The 22,394-nt window shown below is 43.6% G+C and overlaps 1 protein-coding gene across 1 annotated transcript in view; it reads left to right on the top strand.

Annotated features, from left to right (window-relative positions):
- The first annotated feature begins 1,237 nt into the window (after positions 1-1,237).
- sema6bb (sema domain, transmembrane domain (TM), and cytoplasmic domain, (semaphorin) 6Bb) overlaps positions 1,238-22,394 on the top strand; it is a 61,774-nt gene continuing 40,617 nt past the window's right edge. Inside the window, exons 1-8 of the mRNA XM_041935364.1 lie at positions 1,238-1,349; positions 2,530-2,644; positions 8,756-8,816; positions 8,961-9,023; positions 18,258-18,356; positions 19,721-19,811; positions 20,917-21,036; positions 21,714-21,802. Coding sequence (XP_041791298.1) covers positions 1,241-1,349; positions 2,530-2,644; positions 8,756-8,816; positions 8,961-9,023; positions 18,258-18,356; positions 19,721-19,811; positions 20,917-21,036; positions 21,714-21,802 — 747 coding nt within the window. The 5' untranslated portion in view covers positions 1,238-1,240. The remainder of the gene's footprint in view (positions 1,350-2,529; positions 2,645-8,755; positions 8,817-8,960; positions 9,024-18,257; positions 18,357-19,720; positions 19,812-20,916; positions 21,037-21,713; positions 21,803-22,394) is intronic.

Raw genomic sequence — 22,394 nt, 5'->3', positions numbered from 1 at the left:
CAAGTGTTTGTTTTTGCATTGTGTTACACCTTGTGCGTCTGCGACCACAGTAAAATGTTAAGCAGTTTTGCATAAAGAAATACAACCTTGAGTATTCAAATTTGAGACGTTGCATGAAATGTTCTGTGTTTGTGGCAGTGTGGATGGAAGGCCGCTCCGCTTGATTTTCAAAACAAATTACTCTGTGTTGCATTCAACATTAAGGTGACAACGCGATGATAGTGGAGTTATGGGCTAAATTATGGTGTATTTGTGAAATTTCCAGGAAAACACAATTCCACGCGGGGCCTGTATAGAGAAGGAAAAATTGATAGATAATTGCAGATCAGTCAGAGCTCAGGATGATCAACAACTTTAATAAAAATGCCTGTTGGGTGCACCTTGAATTCCACCACACACATTTGCTACAGAAGCACAATTGCATCGACGGCATGCAGAGGTAGCGGCCAGCCAGTCATGCCGTCTGAGGTTTTGTGGCTGAAGTCAATAGCAATTCTGAGAGCTTTTCTCCTGCGAGGCAGAGTGCTTGATGCGTTTTCTAGATGGATCGCGGAGGGTAACTTAATTTGGGTATCATTTGTATTTCCACATGAATCACATCCGAGACCTGCATGTGCCTCTGTACCGCCGGATGAAAAATACCGACAGTTTAGCTCCGCTGTCAGAGAGGTGATTTGCGTTGCTGGCAAGCATTTAATTCAAGTAAGCCAACACTTCTCTCCTTCTCTCAGAGTCTTTCATATCCTGGATAATACTTGATGTTGGAAGTGTTATTGAACCTTTCACTCTCTCAGCCTATACAGACGTTCCATTCATCCATAGGCCATATATTGCTCTCTGTCTTGCCCAAGATGTTGCCCCTTTGCCTCCTCCTCATTTTTCTCAAATGCGTCATATGTGTTGGGTTGTTTGATGCGGCAATGTTGTGCCACAGTGATCTGGCTGCATTCAGAGCTGACTGGACACTTCTCCCTCAGCAGATGACTTAATCCCTGGCTCAGAGCAGCTATTTATCTCCCCTCACATCAGGGTGAAGAGATAGAGGTGTTGTGGGAATAAACAGATAGAGCCTCAGTCACGAAACCCACCCAGCCAGTTAGTTAGTTAGTCAGTGATTGAGTGAGTGGATCTTTCCCTGTCTGTGTATGTTTGTGCGTCTCGCTGCTCTGCCTCATTTAGCAACCACTCACTCCCTTTTCTGTCTTTGTCTTTAATTTCCAGAGTCTGCAGTTGTGTTGCCATGACGACCGCGGCTCCTCCCTCCTTCTTCCTGCTGTGCTGGCTGCTCCAAGCGGCCAGCTCGGCGTTCCCAGAGGAACCGGGGCCCCTCAACTTCATCCCCACTGAAGGTACTGACCTCCTGACTTTCTCGCCCTCTAGCCACCAACCCCCGCCGCATGCCTCTCTCCCAGGTCGTGATGTGTGAGGTGTGGGGTCGCGCCCTAACATGCAGGGTGTTGAATTTGGGGGAGGACGTGGGGCTGTGGCAGTCAGACAGGCTCTCACACGAAGGGTGTTGACTGGTGTCCAGGTCAGGAAGTGTGGGGTCACTCTTAGGAATGAGTCCAGAGTGAAGGACAGAGTTCTTGAATTCATGACTTTCCCACACATATATTCAGACCCTCAGGAGACGCAGTGTCTTACACACTCAGACTTTGAGTCTCCATATCAGCTTGACAGTCTCCAGCTCAGAGCAGACCTTGATTGATTGCAGTTCAATAATATTGATTGATGGTTTCCCAGCTGAGTCCAGGCCCTTCTCCACGTATCAATACTGAACAGTAGAGTATAGAGGTTGTCAGGCTACTAAGAGGTACACTGGAGCAGTGGCGTTAGACTCAGCAGCTGCCATTTTCAGCAGGTGTTACTTATAGTAGAAAATGAAGGTTCATCTGGATGGACAGACAAGACAAATAGAAGGAAGTGTGGAGGTGGACAGAGAGAGAAAAGGTGGAGGACAAGGAGAGAAAACAATGATTCACAGTGGGTCCAAGGAAAGAGTGATGTAGAACACAGAGGCGAATAAGAAGAGGAAACAGATGAATGGAATATAAGGTGGGCTATAAAGAGGCGATGATGGAAGAGCAGAGAGAGGATGAAAGGATATCAGATCAAAATACTCTCATTCACCACAGTCAAGGTCAAAGACAGATAGCCATACTGCTTTTACATACTAATCCATCTGATTTATATGCAGCTGTTATATCTGATTCTCTCTTCACTTTAATTTTTTCTGTGTCTTTTGCACATCTGTGGGACCACATGATAAAAACCTGCTGAAAATGCTCCACCACTTTTATCTCTGATTCATCTCCCTTAAGGTGTCCCTTCCTCAATGTACAGATCTCCTGGTCCTCTGCAACGCTCCTCTCAGGCGTTGTCTCCACGTCACCTTGAATGCCTGTTACTACTTCTGAACTGTCAAAACAAAACTAACACGAAACCACTTTTATGTCGGCTGCTGTTGTAAAAGATGGATGTCAGTGTTGGATCAGCCATTGTGTGTTTCTGTCTCTTATTCGCTGACAGTGGTGAGAAGACACCCGGTGTTTCTGGGCCGACCCCACCGAACATGGCTGAGACAAGAGCCTCTACACATCCAGAGGATCCTCCAAGTCAATCGGACACTCTACATTGGAGCCAGGTACAGCACTCAGCAGCCCACACAGGCATACTAATGAACTTAGAGTCAAAGCTTTTCGTGTATGGCTTTATCTACAGTAAAAATAAGCTTTAAAAATCTGGGACCTGTGATATGCCTTTGATTGCTTGCATCACACACACATATACAAGTACAAATATAGCTCTGTCAGAGCCATTTTCAGCTTTTATATCTGTTGGATTGTCTGTTACCACTATGTTTGTTGCCAGGCAACATTAGCCTTTTGCGTTGGACGTTTTTTTAGGATTTAGAGGGTCTGAGCCTCAAACCGACTAAGAAAACATACCATCAGTATAGCTGTAAAGAGGTACGTGCTTCTTGTTGAACATATTAAGTGTGGAAGGACTGAATGAAGATAGTTGGTCCAACACTTTGGTCAGTGCTTCAACATGCTAACTGTGGACAGGTTAACTTGCTAATATTAGCATTCAGCTCGGAGGAAAGCTGTGTCTGCTGCTCTGGCTAGCGTACACCATGACGCTGTGTTCAGTTTATAACGTAAAAACATTCTCGTGTTTTACACATCCTGACAAAATGTTAGAAGCTTGTTTAAGTAAGCTAGTGACTTTTCATAGGGGTAGTTTGTGAACTACTGCAGCTAGCACCCTAACAATATAGGCCACATGCTAACCAGCCGTGAGCATGCTATCTCTAGTCGGTCACAATAGCTCTCCAAATATGCTAGCTAGCTTGCTAACTGTCATTTAGCTAACGGGTTTATGCAGGTTATTCGAGAGATACATTTGTACCATCAACTCTTTGCTCATAACTGTCTATTGACAATAAATGCAGCAGTTACACCGTGTGGCAGAGAAGGGTTATGTGACTGGATGGTACAATAAAGCTAAGCTATGATAGCTTCCTCTGTTTTGGGCTTTTGTGCGCCCTTTGAGAGGATTTAGTCTGTCCCTGAGAGCAAATCCAGTCTTGCCATTTTTAGTGCTGGTGCCTAAACAGACATTGCTTTATTTAAACTTTAAAACTTGGAGGTACATGTTTCTTATATAATTATGAAACTACCATAATTTAGCTTTTCACAAGTTCTGTATTCTATATTCTGTTTACTTGGTCAAAAGTGCCAACTGTTGTTATTTTAATTACAGAGACGAGTGTTTTTGTACCAAATCTGTTTCAGTGAAGCCATTTGAAGGCTGATATTTGGCCCGGTAAATGTTTTCTACTTTGGTCCATATGATGACAGTCCCCATATGTGTGTCAGTCTGGTGAATGTGCTGATCCTGGACAGACAGTAGCTCTGGTGGTCAGGAGGGCCAGACGAGGACAGCCTGCTCAGCTGCAACAGGTTTTCACTCTAAACCTACATCTGCTGCTCTCCCCGCAGCCATTCAGGAGCCGGCCTGAAACAGACTGAGCTAACAAAAAACATACACCTCAAGATTTACTGCCCAAGTTGTCCAAAAAATAATTTAGCTTGAAACATGCTTAAAAAAAGAGACACTCAATTTTCACATATGGTGCTGGTTATTTGCAATAGTGGCAGCCTGAAAGAAGATTGAAGTGGTTTCCAATAAGAGACGCCACTGTGGTCCAGGAAATGACCCAGTCCCTGGCCTCCAGCAGGTCTAACCTCACCACTGAGGGTTGGTAGTAAATATATCAAACGATGTAACATGGTTGCAGCCATTCTGTCTGCAGGGTCTATAAGCACGCACATGCACACAGCCTGATAAAACTGCCCACAGACAACTACTGTGCAGCTACTGCAGTCTGCAGCTCGGCTTTAAAATATAGCCAGTGCCATGAAGTAGTCTGAGAGACATTAATTTCAATTTACAGCTGCACAAGTTCTCACTGAATAGCAGAGGTAAACAGATCTGAATGTCTCAGCCAACCGGATGATAATGAAATGCTAGACTGACAGGCAGAGAGACGAGAGAGGCGAGGGGGGTTGATGGCATCATGAGAGATTCAGAGAAAAAGCGTTTCATGAGTATATTTATATATTTATTGTAAGTGGCTATGAAAATGATCAGTCTAGAAGGAAACAGATCCATGTGCAAATTCTTGTGTGAGCCTCAGACACCCCAGTGGGAAGGCAGAGTTTTAAAATGTTTAATGTATAAATAAGTACCTGTGTGGTGGCAGGTATGACTGGCAAAAGCTCCTACAGAGGGCATGGCCTGATAAGACGCCTCACTCATCCCCAAATCCTGTCACCATTAGCATAGCTGCTCCTAAGACTGCAAGCGCTGCTAAATCCGTGCCCCAAGCACCTGCTGAGAGCAGCTACCTCTCCCTGTCCTCGTCCCATCTTTGCTAAATGAAAGTAAACTATGTATTTGGCTGGTGGCAGGTGGAGTAAAGCTCCTTGCTGTGTTAAGCCCCATTTCATTGCTGTCAAGATGAGCAGCTGTGGATCCTGTACTCTTCAGCCCTCAATCAGATCCAAACGGCTAATCCACACAAATATAAACCAATTGGCAAGTGTTATATTGACAAGATGACCAAAGGGACAAAGCCAGCTCCTTATTAACTCTTCCATTTGTGATAAAGCGTAAGAGGTTTCTGCCATCTGCCTACATTTTGCACCATGTGAAAGTGTGTTGACTGGTCGATTGGAGGTCGGTCAGTTTATTAGCCCACAGACGCTGACCTCAGAGGTGAACGGGGGTCACTGCCAGGTCAGATGCCTCGTGGCAGATGCACAGGGAGTTGTGGCAAAGACTGGGAGTGTCTGTAGGAAAAGCTGCCAGTCTGTTCAGCTGTAGAGTCGGTAGAGACACAAACACACAGGCGAAGATACCCACGTGGACACTTTGTAGTAGTACCACAATTTGTGCACTCTGGACTAATCCTCATAGGGTTCTGTTTGGCATCTTTGGAAAGCTGCTGTTTCAACTTTTGGAACTTGAACTAACTGCAACTAATGATTCTTTTCCTTAGCAATCACTCTAACAATTATTTTTTTGATTAATCCATTAAGCATTTGGCCCATAATCGGTCAGTGTTAGGGGCCGAGCTGGCAAGCATCAGCAGGCACAGGTGGATTTTTACAGAGGGTGGTTTTTATTCATCCAAAAATAAAGAAAATGATCTACTAAATCTAAACTAAAGTGATCTAACAAACTGAACACAAAAGAGAACTTATGTAATAGCTGATTAGACTATTTTAGATACAAAGATTAACTTCTAAACTAGAAATTAACAACATGGGACAAATGATGCATGAAACAGAAGCCATGTGTCATCATTTATCTGTTTCCTTACGTATGCAAAACCGATCCATAGAGAAAACCGAGGCATGTGAGTGGAGGAGAGTTACCGACATTTGAATCAATTGTGTGGCTGCAGGTGTTGTCATGACAGTCAGCAAGTAGCAAGACTGCCCATCACAAGTTTCCGAAGCCTTTGGTGACATTTGTACCATAGTCCAAAACACAAAAATATGCACTTTAGTGTCAAAGAATACCAGAAAATGTTAAAACTTAAGAACCTTTACTGTTTTTTTCTTTTCAAATTACAATTAACAAAGTTTTTAATTGAGTATTTGGCATGAAACGAAATTTTATTTCGTTTCATGCCATTTTAAAAAAGTTCTTCTGTTGATAAATATGAGTTTTTGTATTGCCTGTGTGGGATTTTCTACTTCCAGGTTTCTATTGTGTTTTTGTACATTTTTTCCTCATTTTATGTATGTTATCAGTTATTAAGATGAAGTTGTTCGTGGTGTTTTTGATTTAACACTTTCTTTATTCAAGTATACAGATGTTGAACTGTTTAATGCCCAAAGTTTTTGACCAAAATGTTGCACTCTCAGTGAATTTACTGGGAAGTGCAGGATTTTACTGTACTGGCTTTTCAGTTTTGAGAGCACTACGGATTCACCTCTTAGAATTTAATATGCAATATCAAATTGGGACACGGCTACTCACTCAAGCACATATTTGCAGACACCGAGTTACATGCAAACTCACACACAGAGTCTGCCTCAGTCAGCACAAGTCTCAGGGTAACTAGGTGGTCAGCTCAAATCTTCCCTTCCCAGTTTCATCCAGTGGAGCAGCTTTTCCTGCACACTCTATTTGCAGGCTCAGAGAGGCTCAGCGTTGCTCACCCTAAACCACAATACAGCTGCGAGCAAGAAGAAGGGTAGGAAAACTAAAATGAAATACAGGAAACTTGGTGGCTTAAGATGTCTTGACCTTGAGTCTGCTGTTGTTTGGTGGGCCAAAAGGAGAAAGTTCATGAGCTGGACAAGCCAGAAAGTTTTGAAATGTTGACAGTTTGTCTTGATTCTTTGTTGACTTTGTGTTAGCCAGGTCAGGAAAGGGTCGGAGGCGTTTATGAAATCACAGCTCAGGCACGCGCGCATCCTACACACATATACACACACATACGTAAGGCCAGACAAAGAGATGGAAGTAAGAGACTTTTGATTTGTAGGTTTTAGGGCTGAGGCGTCTTTGTAAATTATGACCTACTATATAGAGTCGAGGCTATTCAAGGCTGTGTGCACATCCAGCATCGTAAAGAATAATGAAATCTTTACACAGTTCATGTTAGTCCTTACTCTGAATCATAACCTTCTACTAAACGAAGTACACATACATATAAACAAACAAAAACATGAAGGCCACAGGCTTTGCATCATTCAAACAACCTGGAAGGCAAGAGAAGACATGGAGAGAGGAGGAGAAGCAGTAGCATAAATAATTCCCCCTCCTCTGCACTATCAGAGGCAACAGTGCTGGCTGCCAGCCACTCTGACTCGGAGGCCTGGTGCTATATTCATTATGTTAATGCTGAGACAACACTGAAGCAGGCTGGATGAGATTACGCCTCACACTCTGGCCCACTCCACTGTTTGGAGAATGCTTAAACCCTGACCTGTTAAGCAGGGACACACCAAGCAAGTGTTTGGTGATTTCGCACTTCTCCGCCATTTAGTCGTTGTCCTATTCTGCGAGGGTTGAGTAAGAGCGGGAATCTTCTAACGCACCAGCGGGAAGTGAGGATGAATTATTCAGGAGTGGAGTAACCTGATGGCCTACCTGTGCTCTCATCATGCACACGTTCTCACAGCTCTCTCTTTTTCAGAAAAGAAAAACAGGTGCAAATACACATTGCTGCACACGCTCAGGTGGAATGAATGCTCACATGAGCAGATGCTTGTACGCACATGACGTCCCCTCCCTCCGTCAAAGAAAAAGGAGAAACCGAGAGAACATGCAGCACAGATGGGAGGCAGAGTTGGATCAGAAGTGGGATCGATACTGCTGCAATAACACGGCTATGGCAGATTTACAGATTAGCCCTTTCAGAGCCCGGCCGTTTGCTAGATGAAGCTCAAGCTTCAAATCCATCCCAGCAGATACCAAGGCCTTGATCAATAAGCAAACGTCAGCTTTTAGCTGCCGAGCCCAACTCTCATTTAACTGGCATTTTCACAGGAACATCCAAGGTTACTGCAGAATTATCACAGCGGATTAAGAGTGCGAGAAAGCAGTGTTTGGAGTATCATGAATACATGCATGGTGTTGGACCACGTGTAGGCAGCATGTGGGGATGTGCAAGCCTCAGTGTAACGACTTGATTAAATCATCCATTAATTCAATTTCAGGCTTTTGAATAAGACTGATAAGCTGAATTTAGGGCCAAGGAGCAAATTCAATGCAGCAAGTCAAGTTTAATGAGCGGAGGCAAAAGGCGAAGGGGAAATATGAGACATCATTATGCAGTCGGGTACCATTTCTCATATACATTGGGAGAAATGGGAGGCATTGTAAAGCTGTTCCCTCATCTCTGGGGGTCTGATCAACTTTAAACGAATAGATGTGTCTAATATGTATGCATTACATAGCTGCACGCACAGAATTATTTAGTATTAAAACCACTCAGATGCAGTATACAGCAGAAATATTCATACTCCAAGTGTGTGGCCTGGATTTCATCCAAAAGTAAATCGGCACCGACCTGCACTGTCCTGAGCTAGCAGTAATATCCCTGCTGTGCTTCTGCTGTGGAACTGGTGCTCATGGTTTGCTTAGTGCAGTGTCTTGCCTTACCTTAAGCTTTGGATAGTGCTGTGTTGGCTGACTGCCACTCTTACTCTCTCTCTCTCTCTCTCTCCAGGGATGACCTTTTCCGTGTGGAGTTGGACATTGTTGCAGGAGACGAGATGTTCTACAGCAAGGTGAGCACCTTCTGGACAGACACTGATAGCATTTACAGCCTTTTGATATATATATTACGTGTCATTCTAGGCTGGAAAATGTAAGTTGCTACTACAGAGAAATGCAATGGTGGCCAACCAGCAGTGTCTTTTTTTAACATATAGAAAAGAACATGGGAGTCAAACAAGAATGACATCAGGATCTGCAGGATGAAGGGCAAGCATGAGGTGAGATCCTGTGTTTGTTTCTGTTTCTTCTAAAAAATGATAGCAACTATTTGCTTATTTACACATCCAGCAGATGCAGAGCAGCATTAGCAATCATTTAGGGTCATGTTTCCGTCCACCTACCAAATGCAAGTCCAATATTCACTCTGCTTTTGGCCTCGGCCAACTCCTGAGCGAGACATTTGGCTCTTTAGCTACTGAAAGCTTCACCAGCTAGTCACTACAATCAGTTTAGTGGTGAGACTGAACCAAAACATTAAGCTGCAGGCCATAAAACTAAAACACTGAGATGAAAGACGCCAAAACGCCCCATAGAGGCGTAGAGTCGAGTGTTAATTGTCTTTGAGTATGTCACTTTGAATAACCCTTTAGTAATTTAAACCTGGAAGCTTTAAGTAGTTTGATCCATTGTTAATTTGAAATACATTAATTGTAGCTGCTTTAAAGAGCGCCATCGTAAATAATGGCTAAACATCACGCCAGCATCAGACCAAATAATTATACAAAATCTGGCAGATAAACAGACTTTAAAATGCCATTTATAACACAAAGTCTCTCTCCATTTATTGATTTTGGGGCCCTTTTAGTTTGCATTTTCTTCACTTTCTTTTAATGGAAGCATATTTCGACTTGGAGCAGTCAACACTTTCATTGTGGTTTGCTTTGAAACACAACAAGTGTTGGATGCGCAGCATAAAAACTGGGTAAAACCCCAAAACAAGTGGAGATTACATGCAAAGATTATAGACTGTGGGATTACAGAGCAAATGTGGATGGATGACAGAGCTTTTGTTTTAGGCCATCTGTCTTACACACATTAATATGGCACATGTTTTACCTGTCTGTCTGCAGCTGTGGTGTCATTGCGCCAGTTATCTGACTGTCATGCCTGCTGGCACAGCCTCAATAAGACGGGAGTGTTTGACCGCGTATTATGTCATTGTCCCTGCTCATCTAACCCCTCACACACACACTTTGATAAGAAGAACAGAGCCACTCCTACCCATACACCACTTGTTCCACCATCATGAGTTAGGAATGCGGTTTGTGGCCTCAGAAAATGCAGGTGGGTGTTGGGAAACAGAGGCGGTCTGGAAGAGATGGGGTGAAGCGTCCCAGCAGCCACCGGCAGCCCACGCCTGAATACCTCTTATATCTCCAATACACACATCCCTAGCTGCTGTCTGCCACACATAAACAGCCCGTATTCAGTGTATATGTGTGTATGTGGGTGTGTGTAGCGGTTTTGGTTGTGGTTGGCGGCGGAAACATGGGCTCTGTCCCCTCCAGGCAGAGAAAAAAATGACTTATTTAACACAGTGAGAGAACACCTGACATTAAATCTGTGTGAGACAGTGCCAGACAGAAACACAATGGAGAATAGAGGGACATTGACAAAAAGCTGGGCTGAGAGGAGGGGGAGAGGGGGACAGAGAGGTGAGAGAGGAGAGAAGAAGGGGGCTGATAAAGAAGGAAAGGAAAGGAAAGGAAAGGAAAGGAAAGGAAAGGAAAGGAAAGCGGGGATAGAGGAGAGGGGGAGTGTGTGGGTCCCTGTTGGCTGGCCCTGAGGAGAGCTGTGGGGCTGACTGAGATATGAAAGGTCTTCTGCCCCTAATGACTGTGCTGCCTGGTGAGGCTGTGAGTCACACGGCAATGTGAGGAAGATAAGAACACTGCCAGGTCCTCTCAGTCAGCTCTCTGGGCTCAGACGCATATGAATGGATGTGCTTGTGTCTGCATATGCATGGGTAAACACACACGCACGCACACACACGCACACACACGCACCCACACCCACACACTAGGGTAAAACTGATATGGATTTATACAAGCCAATATATGTTTTTAAGTTGCTACATTAAATGCTTTTTGCTAAAATGTGACTAAGAATGCAATTATTTTCATTCCAAATGACAGCTGCAGAAAAAGAACGAAAAAGTTGCAACTCGTAGTTCTGTACAAAAACAACACAAACTATAGCCTCAAAAAAGACAGCAGAGTCATTTTTTTTAACAGTCAACAAAAAAAACCCCCACCATTTTTAAGGTGCTCTGTGGGGTTTTCGTCAAACAAAGTTTGCATTCGGGGTTTCTCAGCAACAGATACCGTGTTTAATGCATCTGCCTCCTCATAGAATATTTGTTTTTCTAAATTTCTTTTGAATAAATTGAAACCCGCCTTGTTTACACTCGTGTGTGCTGGCTCATTGTCTTCTTCTCCCCTGAATGTTTCTGGTGCATTGCTACTTTTCTTAGTGTGAAACCATTGGCAGGAGTATGTACAATGTCATCCTCATGCATGTGCACGATACAAAAGACAAGGAACCCGCTAATAAAAATATTATCATAACATTACTAGTGGTCAAACACAGCTTCATAAACAGCTTCATAAAAATAGATTCCAGGGAACTCAGTCGAAACCATATATAGGTAATGATATATTAAAACAAATACCTTGATCAATAAAATAATGCTGATGCCTATGAACGCCATATCTGGGTTGTCCAGTGTGTCAAAATATTAAGCTTGAATAGGATGTCGGCGTGCAGAACTTTCTCTCTTTTTACGTTAGATTATTTGGCCTTCTTTTAATGAAGAGTCTTTGTTTTTCAAAAATGTTGATCCAAAGCACTGGAATATGTCCAGAATATAATCAGGTCGCTGTAATTCAGCCTTTTAGACATGAAAAGACACAGTTTAAGAGATATTTTGATGATATGATGTGAATTTCACATCACAGACTCAGGAATACAGCGATGTATTGTCTAGCTCCAGTGTTCACTGCAGGGCTTTTGTGCTGAAATGCATTCGGTTGCTGGGGTGCTGCTTTTGTTACCCCCGTTACTGTTTTGCTCATCGTGTTGAGGTTGAGCTGACAGAATATGTAACCAAAGAACCGTCTTTTTCTGACTCTAATGCACTCATACACACAACATGGAGGCTCTTACATGCATGTAGGAGGGATTACCAACCCTCATGTGAATTATACTGTATGTTCATACATATTCATGAATGCTTTTCTCGTGTCTTTATCTGCTCTCTCTTTGTGTCTCTCTCCTACACATACATGAACACAATTAGATGCATAGTATGTCATTTCTGCCCCTAAAGATCTGTCAGTCGAAACAATGATAAAAGATGTAGTTTGTTGACGTCGTGAGGAAGTGTGGGATCACGGGAGTTGGTGTCTTCAAATGCTATTGTAAAGATTTCTCCAGGAAGTTATGGCTACTACATGGGGTAAAGAGGATATGATTGGACATGAATAAGACAGCTCGAGCCACTTAAATGCTGAAATGTGACATCTTAAATGCCAAAAAACACATCTGTCAAGCAGTCATTGTCTTTTTGCCTCCGTCAGCCCCTGTCCCCACCCTCCTTTCTCTCCTCCGCTTCACCTCCTGAAAATATCCTGTTCTGCTTGGGGGTTGGTTGTGTCAGATGTGACACATTCACCACCTCGTAATTGGTTTTGTAATTAAATGTTTCTGCTTGGTTGATCACAAAGGACATAGTATTCTCCCTAATTAGGCTGAAAATTCAATATCCCAATTCTTTCGCCTTTTCTCTTCTCCCATGTTGACCAGACGATTGTTGATGAATGCAACAGTCGCCCTCGCCGTCACTCACTCCTCATATTCCCGTCATATTTTCCTTTGTCCTTTGCTTTCCGCTGTCTCTTTATCTCTCCTGTGTTCGCCCTTTTCGTGTCTCTCTCTGTCATCCCCTCCCCTTGTCTCGCTCCTTACCTTTCTCTTCTTATGAAAGCAAAAGAGAGAAAGAGATAGAGGGTGAGACGTTCCCCGGAGGTGGCTCCGTGCCAAAGCGTCAGGCCGTGGCAACGTGGCATGTACATGCAAACAAAGGCAATTCCATATAGAGCGCTTTTAAACAGCGGCTGGCCATCGTTATAAGCAGCACTTAGCGAGATTGTTTGATCAATATTGCGTTGATCGTGCTCTCTGAGGAGCTCCGGGTTTTCAATCGTCTGACCCAAATGCCTTTTCTGGGTTGGACAGGCGGAAGATTCAGTTTCACAGCCTTTTTTTTGGCTCTTAAATTAATCAATTTGAAATGCCGCATGTGGAGTCACTTTCATTCCTTGTAGTTGTGGCCCCTTTTTTAAAATCTCACCAATGCCTCATATGTAGAACGTATCTTGTTTCTCTACCTCTCATGTTACTGCACATTGAGGTCTTCGCTACCTTAAATGTTCTTTTTTTTCTGGGACCAGATGCATTCGAGTTAAACCTTTATTGCATCTTTCGTGTCACGGCAGTCCATTGTTGTATTTCCAAAATCATCAAAAGTGAAGGAAAGAAGGAAAAAATATAATGACGAAGAAGACAAATCAACTTTCCAGATGTTTGTGCTGTACTTCTTTACCTTTAATCACCTCTGATGCTTGTTTCTCTGATTCTGGCTTTCTGTATTGATTTATTCAGTTTTTGCTGATAGATTATGTTGATGATGATGTATAACTCTGAACTGCGTTTCCCAGCAACACATAACTGATGTCATCATAAGCTTTTGTCAAAAAAAATATATCCCGATGAAGCTTCAGTGACTAAAAGCTTGCTTTATCATAAAATACTCGCCTCAGTCTTTTCCCCATATGTTCCCAGTTTGGTTACAGGCTAACGTACAATATCACACGGATTAATCACAATGAGACAATTTGCCACTGTTTCCTCAGCAGGTAGTCGGAAAGAGAGCTGTCCAGGGGTGATTCAGGTTAAGTGTTGTGGTCAAGGATTGAACGGAGTGTGTGTGTGTGTGTTTCCACCAGGGAGTGGAGCTCAGCTGACCCCTCGATCTGTAGGTCTTGCTGCAGGTCGGCTCCACCGCTGAGGCTGCCACATGGCTGACTGGTCTGGAAACACTCTCTGGTTTTCTCTGTTCCTGCCTTTCTGCCACTCTTTCCCTTCACTCTCTCACTGTCACTCTCTCTCTTTCCTCCTCTGTTTTTTCCTCCCATCTTTATTATCTCACTTCCCCTCCCTCTCTCCCTCCTTCTGGTGTGTGATGTTTGTTTGTGGCCTGTGGTGTGTTCAGTCAGAATTACCATCAAACAGGGAGGAAGGGTTGCAGAGGGACGCGGATTAGCTTTAACATGCTGAGTAAGACTGCAGCACTCAGAACAGCACATTGCTGCTAATTTGGTACCGCTGTTAATTTATCCTCCACCCACACACACACACACACACACACACACACACTTTCTTCCTGTCACAGAGAGTCACTGTTTTCAGTCAAAATTGTGCGTCAGGGATTTTTCTGGAAATGGCAATCCTGTTGTTAATGAGTGGAGACGAGGCCTCGCCAAATCTTTGTGTATGTGCGGGTGTATTGTGTATACACTATGTGTGTGTGTGTGTGTGTGTGGGAGAGTTCTGGCTCAATGGCGACTCTTGGCAAAGCAAGTCTCCCTTCTCCCTGGTCGCTAACATCAGGGGACCAGCCAGGCATGTAATGGAAACTTTTGAGATTTAGAGGAGCAGCTTGCTAAATACGACCCCCTGATATACTACCTTAGATGGCTCCTATTGTGCGAACATTACTAAAGCAGGTCATCGTGATAACTTTTATGAGAGCATGAAAAATCTGGCTGCTCCTAAAGCAGGAAAACGAGCAGAGGATTTTACGACGTATGAACCTGTTTCGTATTTTGGTGTGACCAAACACGGGAATGCTGATTGTAGCCGGAGGTGAATCGGTGAGGTTCGTTTAGGTTCCTGGATAAAGCCTCGCCATTAGAACAAACACTGAGCCCAGGCTTTGGCCAAATGAAAAGTTGTTTATCATCTCAAAGTAAAGGTTGAGTTCTGGACAATAGATGGAAAGCAGATGCAGAATGTGGGGCCTCCTCAGTTTTAATGGCGTCTGACGGCTGCAGGTTGTTTTGAGCAGATGTGTTGTAGCAACAGAGAAGCTGTTGTCGACCCTCCGACTGCGTGTGTGATCACTTGCATTTATATGAATGCTTTTGGCATGTCAGAGGTCTGTGTCTGTGCCTAGAATCCGAGAGGGTGAGGAATGCACTTGCTCGACCAGCATCTGCAGGGTAGAACTAACCTGGCTAACATCTGCCTTCAGAGCACGAACCTGATTAAAAACCAGCTGCTTGTGTAGCGTGTAGTTTACATAAATGCTGATTCACATATGCAGAGCTGCTCGCAGAGACACGTACACACACTTGCGCATGGTGCACCCTGTCTTTTCATACTTGCTATCCTTCTTCTTTAAATCTCCCCTCCATTCACAACTACGTCCATATTTGCACTCGGACGCGTGCTCCTGTGTAATTCATCTGTGCTGCAGATTAATTTTTCAGAGCCCGGGCAGCTCTGCCGCTGTCAGTAAGAGGAGCAGGAGGAGGAGGTGGAGAAAAAGGAGGAGGAGGGCTGCAGTCGTCTGGGTCTCGGGAAGGCTTGCCAGCCGGCACAGGTGGCGTTTTGTCTGGATTCTGCCCAGGGAGTGAGGGAGCAGAGAGGGGGGGGGGGGGGGGGGGGGGGGGGGGGGGCAGAGGGGAGAAGAAGGAGGCACCAGGACGTACAGCATTTGGATTTATATATAATTGTTTAATTCATTGATTCACTGCTTGATCCTTTGTAATTGGTTTAATTTTTAATGTGGAAACCATAGTAAAACCCTAATCTCGCTGACTGAATTGGGCTTTGAATAAAGAAAGACCCATACCTGGAAGTGCCAAATTGCTTCCTAGAATAGTTGAATAAGGGTTAATGAAAAGCATGTATGCAGCAGGGGATGAATTTTGATGATGTCTGCTAAGTGCAAATGGCAATCAAAACTCAATAGTTAAAACGCTGCGAAGGATCCAACCCTTGTTTTCATCCTGTAGTCATGAAATGTTTCATTTTATGTGCACAGGCACTGCCAAATGTGCACATTTGTGCAGTGGTTTGGCTCTTCTAAGTATTTACTCCCCTCTCTGAGATGCTGGCAGTGGGTCTGGGTTGTTATTAAGAGTGCTTCATCTGGCTTTGTGATTACAGCTCTGACCAAGCTGACAGACTGCAACCCCACCGACAAACAGCATGCAAATGATTCTCACACATGAGCATGCATCTGTGCCGTGACACACAGATACACACACAGATATAGTATGCACACACACACACACACACACACAGATATATGCACCAGGCACACATGAACACATGCTGCATGGGTGAGGGAGTGACAAACACACAAATACTGTCACAGCCGCTCCTCAATTTGTCACACAGTGCTGCGCCATTAGAAATTTACACCTCACACTTGACACACCCCCTGCACCTCAGCACACACTCACACACACACTCATTACACTCGCACATGAAAACACTTCCTCCTTTCCTGTTTTTTCACTGGTGAAAAACGAGAACCCTGCAGGGAGTGAAGTGGGAAGGTGGAGGGGTAGAAGGGTGGAGCATCTGGAATAACACTCACCCGCCTCTCATATCACTGCTTTCCCTCTGATCTCCTCCACACACACACACACACACACACTGTACACGAACACACGGTCGTTTGACATACCCGCTATCACCACCACCACTTCTGCTGCCGCCATACTTCTCTTTCTGATGACATCAGTGTGGGTGGTGATCTTGAAGCAGACCCCATCTGGTGTGTGTGTGTGTGTGTGTATGTGTGTGTGTGGGGGGGGCTGGAGCCATCCTGACGGGAACACTAGTAGTTTGGGGAGGGGGTTGCTGGCGGCTGCTCACCAGTGATCTACTGTACATCACCACTCACTCTGCACACACACACACGTGGCGGACTCGGCCCTGCACAGGCAAACTGCCGTCAGTAGTTTTCAGATGCTAAAGTCGAAGGACATAACTGGAATTTAGGTTTTATACCTATAGAAAAAAGTAAATTCCAGCACACACAGGCTCTCTTGTGTGTTACTTTTTGGTTGAGACAGTGGTTTCCAAGTTGGGGATCAAAGCTTCAGTAAGCACACATTGTTTTTTGCTTTGCAGGACGAAATCATGATTGGATTTTGATAAAAGAATACAAAAAATTGTGGCTTTTGTTTGGCATCTTTTGTTAAATAGGTGCACAATATGACTGGACACGTGCTCTTAAAGGGTTTTTCATTTCACCTCAACTTTAAAGCCACAATTTGAACAAATTTCCTGAAAAGAAAACAAATTCCAAAGATGTTATCTTCTTTTTTATTTTTTGTCTTGCTTTGCTTCTCTGTCTCAATCAGATGTATTTATTTACACATGTTGCAATGGAGAGCGAATGAAAACAAGCACGTGTAAACAGTTACATAGTGGATAAACTGTTCAAATGCAGTAAATAAAAAGTACTGAATTGACAGTTCAAATAGTGAAAAGTAACAAGTAAACAGTTGGAATAATTAACATAATAGTTATCAAATGGCAGCTAGAAGTATTGGATAAATAGGTAAGTACTTTGTTAAAGTAGCCTGATAGTAGCTAGTTAAAAGCAATGGAAAAAAGGCTGAAATAGCTACATGTATCGGCTAAATGGTTGGAATAGGTAAAGGTAATGGAGCCAGTGCAGCATTGTGTGATCCTCACAGCAGTGTGAAGTGTTCATCAGAGGCTACATGTGTTTAGTCATTTCTACTATAAACACACTTACAGGCTGTACTTTTGTGGAGGCAGCAGATTAGCTTGAAAGTCATTTTTCTCAGTTTCACCACACCAACATTTATTACTTTTTGGCACTGTGGGGCAAAAGCAGCTATTAAGTCATGTGGCGCTTACACGACTTCTCATTTCAAAGAATAAGCACAGAAGAATGAGACTGTGAATTGGGTTTATTTAGTCATTAAGCAGACTTCATGTATTTTGACGCCTCGCAGTGGAGAAATTAGCCTTAAATCTGTTGCTTGTTTTAAAATCCTGAAGCTGGTTTGGATTACCGTCTGTCAGTCAACGGCAGCTGTGTGTGTGTGTGTGCGTGTGTGTGCATGTGTGCGTGTTTGCATGTGTGAAGAGGGTAGACACTTAAAGTCTCTGCAGGCTACGTTCAGACTGTATCAATATGATTGACAGCATTAATGGTGTGATAATTCCACACATCAGGCAACTGAAAAGCTTCATTTCACAGAGCGGTTTGGATAATCAGCCTCTGAAAAATAAACCCAGTTTTTCCTCCGTCTGCTTCATCATTTTCTCTCTCTTCCCTTCAGTTTCACCTCTCCTGCACACTAACTTCTCCCTCTCCTAATTTCTCCCTTTTCCTGCAGGATGAATGCCGTAATTTCATGAAGGTGCTGCTCAGCAGACAGGGAGGCCTGTTTGTGTGTGGGACCAACGCCTTCAACCCTCTATGTGCCAACTACACTGTGAGTAAAGGCTGAACGTGCTCGCAGCTACTAGCACAGTTGTACCTGTCCCAAACCTGTGATAATGTCAGTATGAATTCATGACGATCGGTTTCACTTAATTGAGAAGTGCCTTTCCGAAACAGAAGCCTCGCTTTAGTGCGGTGGAACATTTAGAGCTTGATTAGTTCAGCACTCGAGGCTGCGTTGACTTCCTCCCCAGACTTATTTATCTTTGCTGTCTTGCAGCTCCAGTGCCTTGGTTTCCTGAGATGCAACAGTTGTTATTTCTCAGTGGCTAAACTTTGTTGTCTGCTGAGCTTGTTATCATTGAGAATCAGGGACGGATAATCAAGAAGAGCACAAAGAGGGGAGAAGAGGAAGAGGAGGGTAAAGGGTGGCAGATGTGCGACTTGTTTTCCTGGTTGAATTTCTTTTGCTAGTGTTTAAGAAAGCGAAGCAACTCCCCAGTTGGAGGCAGAAAGGTTCAAGTGTAAGTGTTAACAGACCTGATTCAAACAATTAGACACAGCGTACTCTCAACATTTCCTCCTCTCTTTCCAAAATATATTCGTCAGAGTCTGAAGCTTTGAATCCTCAACCACGCAGCCCAGTGTGCTCCACTTCCTAACCAATCCCTGTCCCGCTCAATTACAGTAACGATTTCAAACTTGTGCAAGAAAACCTACACATGAATATTAATCTCCGGCTCGGCTGATTTCACATCATTCTGCAGGAATATTAAATGAGGGATGAAGGCAGTTGAGTTGGAGAGAGTGAGAGGGGAAAAAAAAATCCTTTTGCTATCAAAGGCTTTTTCAGATAAGTGTTATTTTCAGTCTCTCACATTTCAAACATACCGCAACAGTGGAACTCTGAGACGTACCTGGCCCATTATCTGTCAGCCACTAATGACATTCTACAACAGTGTATAACACACCTGTCTCGTCCTGATAGGCAGTCTGTTTCTCTGGGGACTAGTTAGTGATGCTAGCTACTGTTTTATTTATAGCTGTTTTTTTTAATGAAATGACACCTACAAATTTCAGCTGGGGATGAGAATTAGACTCTGCTGTAGAATAGTTTGCTTTTGGCTGAGTCTACTATGTGTTTGTCAATGTGTGTGTGTGTGACAGAGATTTTACTGTGCATACATGTACGTTTATGGCCCTTGTGTGTCTGTGTGTATGTGTGTGTGCTTGTCTGTTAATTTATGCATGAGAATGTGACTCTCTTGTTGTTGCTGCTGCGCCTAATTGCCACCAGTGAATCATTAGTTTGCACTTAGGGTAACACTCCCTAATTGCCATTCTTCTTTGTTGCTGTAGATACATTTGGAGTTTGCTGATTGATGCATGTATCTGTGTGTGTGTGTGGTCTAACAGGGAGACACTCTAGAGATGGTAGGAGACACCGTCAGTGGTATGGCGAGGTGCCCGTATGACCCCAAACACGCCAATGTTGCCGTGTTTGCAGGTAAGACACACCTTTTGTTTTAGCCTTTACTTTGTCACGTGCATCACGCGGCGCCATGTGAGTCATTTTTGACACTTGAATATGCTACATGCTGCAAGCACAACAAGATTTCCCCAGTTTTACTCACCTCCTCTGTTTGCTTCATCATGTTTAAACACCACTATGATCAAATCAGCAGTGTTCTGTGGCTGAAACTGTGGGGAGCCATTACCTCTCAGCCATCATCCCATTATCTGATATTAGCTGCAGGTTAAAAAATGTTGTTATTTTGCATGCGAGTGCCGCAAATTTGCAGTTATGTCCCTGCAATTACACTGCTGAGTGGTCAGTCACGTCACATTTATGAAGCTTTTTTGTCCTTAATTATCTTGATAAGATTTTACAACTTGTTACTTAGATTTTATTACTGTTAACTTAATGCTTGGAGCAAGAATTTCCTTTTTGATCAACACTGACAAGAACAAAACTGCCTTGTCAAAGTCAGAATTTCTTAGTAATCACACTAATGTAGTTGGTTTAAGATAACTGTGGGTTCTTTGAGAATAAATATTTTTCTTTTTAAAAAATTCTTGGTGATGTTTTTCTGCTCTTTTGGCAGATAATTTAGGTGATTTTAAGTCATTTTTTCCAGCGTATTTTTTTGCAGCTATTCTACACTGCAAAAAGCAAAATCAAAGGAAGATGAAATATCTTTAATCAAGGCAATATATGCTTTTTTTTCCTCTCTTCTTACCAGGCAGTTTTTATGTTCCTTCATTTCACTTGTTCAAGCTATTTGTTCTTCATTTTAGTTGTAAGATATTACAACTTATTACTGAAATTTTATAACTGGTTCTGAGTAATTTAATGCTTGAAAGTAGAATTTCCAGAATTATGAAGCTCTTTTAATCGACTCTGACAAGCACAAAACTGCTTTGTCGAAGTCAAAGTGTCTTTACATTCAGACATATGTACTTGTTCTTAGTGTGCCGGTGTGACTTTTAAAATAACTGTGGGTTCTTTGAGACTCCCCAATTTACTGCTTTTTTCCTTGTTTTTGAAAGCTGATTTTTTGCAGTGTGCCGCTTTCCAATTTACTAGTTTCTCTGTAATGTGTGTGTTTCAGAGGGGAATCTGTTTACAGCCACAGTGACAGACTTCCTGGCCATTGATGCGGTGATCTACCGTAGCCTTGGGGACAGTCCCGCTCTGCGCACCGTCAAGCACGACTCCAAGTGGTTCAGAGGTGCCTACAGACATGTGTGCGAGTGTGTATGTGTGCGTTTGTCTGCCTCCTCAGGTGTGTTTGTTTGTACTTTAGCGTCGCACGGGCGCTGCTCTCTCAAGTACGTCTTCTCATCAGCATCCTGTCTGCCGTCGATGTCTTCGCCTGATGTTTTGAGTGTGTGTCCGCATCACTTAGCAGCATGCAGGATCAATACGTGTGTCAGTAGCAGAGGGCTGAGTCAGCAGCCTGGCAGCTCCATCTTCAGGTCGCTGGACACGAGGCTGTCAAAGTCCCTGCTCCCTGACGGAGTTCGGACTATCCACATCACGGTCAACACTGACAATGGGACAGTAGAAAACACACAATATCAGGCACATAGGTTGCAGCCAGTCCCGGGTGTGATCGTGCCAAAATGCATCGCGTGAAACTGAGTTGTCAGAAACATCAGGGAGTCATAATGCGCTTATTGTTTGGTGTGAAATCCCCTTTCAGCATGTAATGAAATTAAGCATGGCCTGCGCCTCTGTCTCACTGCCCTCATGTTACCTCGGTGTCGTGGGAGTGAATGATACATTTGCAAATGGAGACACTGTTTGCTGTATGCTTTCTCACGGTCCATCTATATTCATTAAACCCTCTCCCTCCACACACCTCTCCTATACACCTTCCCCCGTTCCCTCTCTCTCACAATACAGAGCCGTATTTTGTCAGTGCTGTCGAGTGGGGACCTCACATCTACTTCTTCTTCAGAGAGATAGCCATGGAGTTCAATTACCTGGAGAAGGTATGGATGTCGCGCTGATGAAAACACATCGTCCTGCCCCTCTGAACTCGCAGCATTCACACAGAGGAGCTGCTGGTCCATTCAGAGCATCTTTTAAAAGGACTGTAGAGGAATATGTGGATGTGTCGTTAAAATGCAACACCATGAAAGGAGATGCCAGTATAATATCTCTCTGCTGCTATTATTTGGATGTCAATATCAAGTCTTTTCCCACAGCTACACTGACCTTTCATCCTCCTATTTGCTTGCCTGCATATCTAATCCAAAAAATAACGGTCTGAGCAAACAACTCATGTCTGTATTAACCTGAGAAAAGCTTCACTTTTTTTTATAGCAACTCTGTATATTTCCTGCCCTTCCCACAACTGGGGATACGTCTTTATGAAAATATATCAACATCAGGAAACCTGTTTCTCTGATAAATTAGCCATTCACATTTTGGGGAGCAGTGCTTGCACAAGGTCTCGGGCTTTGACATGTTTACAGAGAGCAGAGTAAATGGATACTTAAACTGCATTGCTGTTGCGTGGATGAGGGTGGATGAGGGTGTTCAAAGAAGCAATTTGGAGATGCACTGACATTTTCATGAATA

Source organism: Chelmon rostratus, chromosome 4, assembly GCF_017976325.1.
Source record: "Chelmon rostratus isolate fCheRos1 chromosome 4, fCheRos1.pri, whole genome shotgun sequence".
In the NCBI taxonomy this organism is placed as follows: Eukaryota; Metazoa; Chordata; class Actinopteri; order Chaetodontiformes; family Chaetodontidae; genus Chelmon; species Chelmon rostratus.
This window is presented reverse-complemented; position numbering and strand designations above follow the sequence as displayed.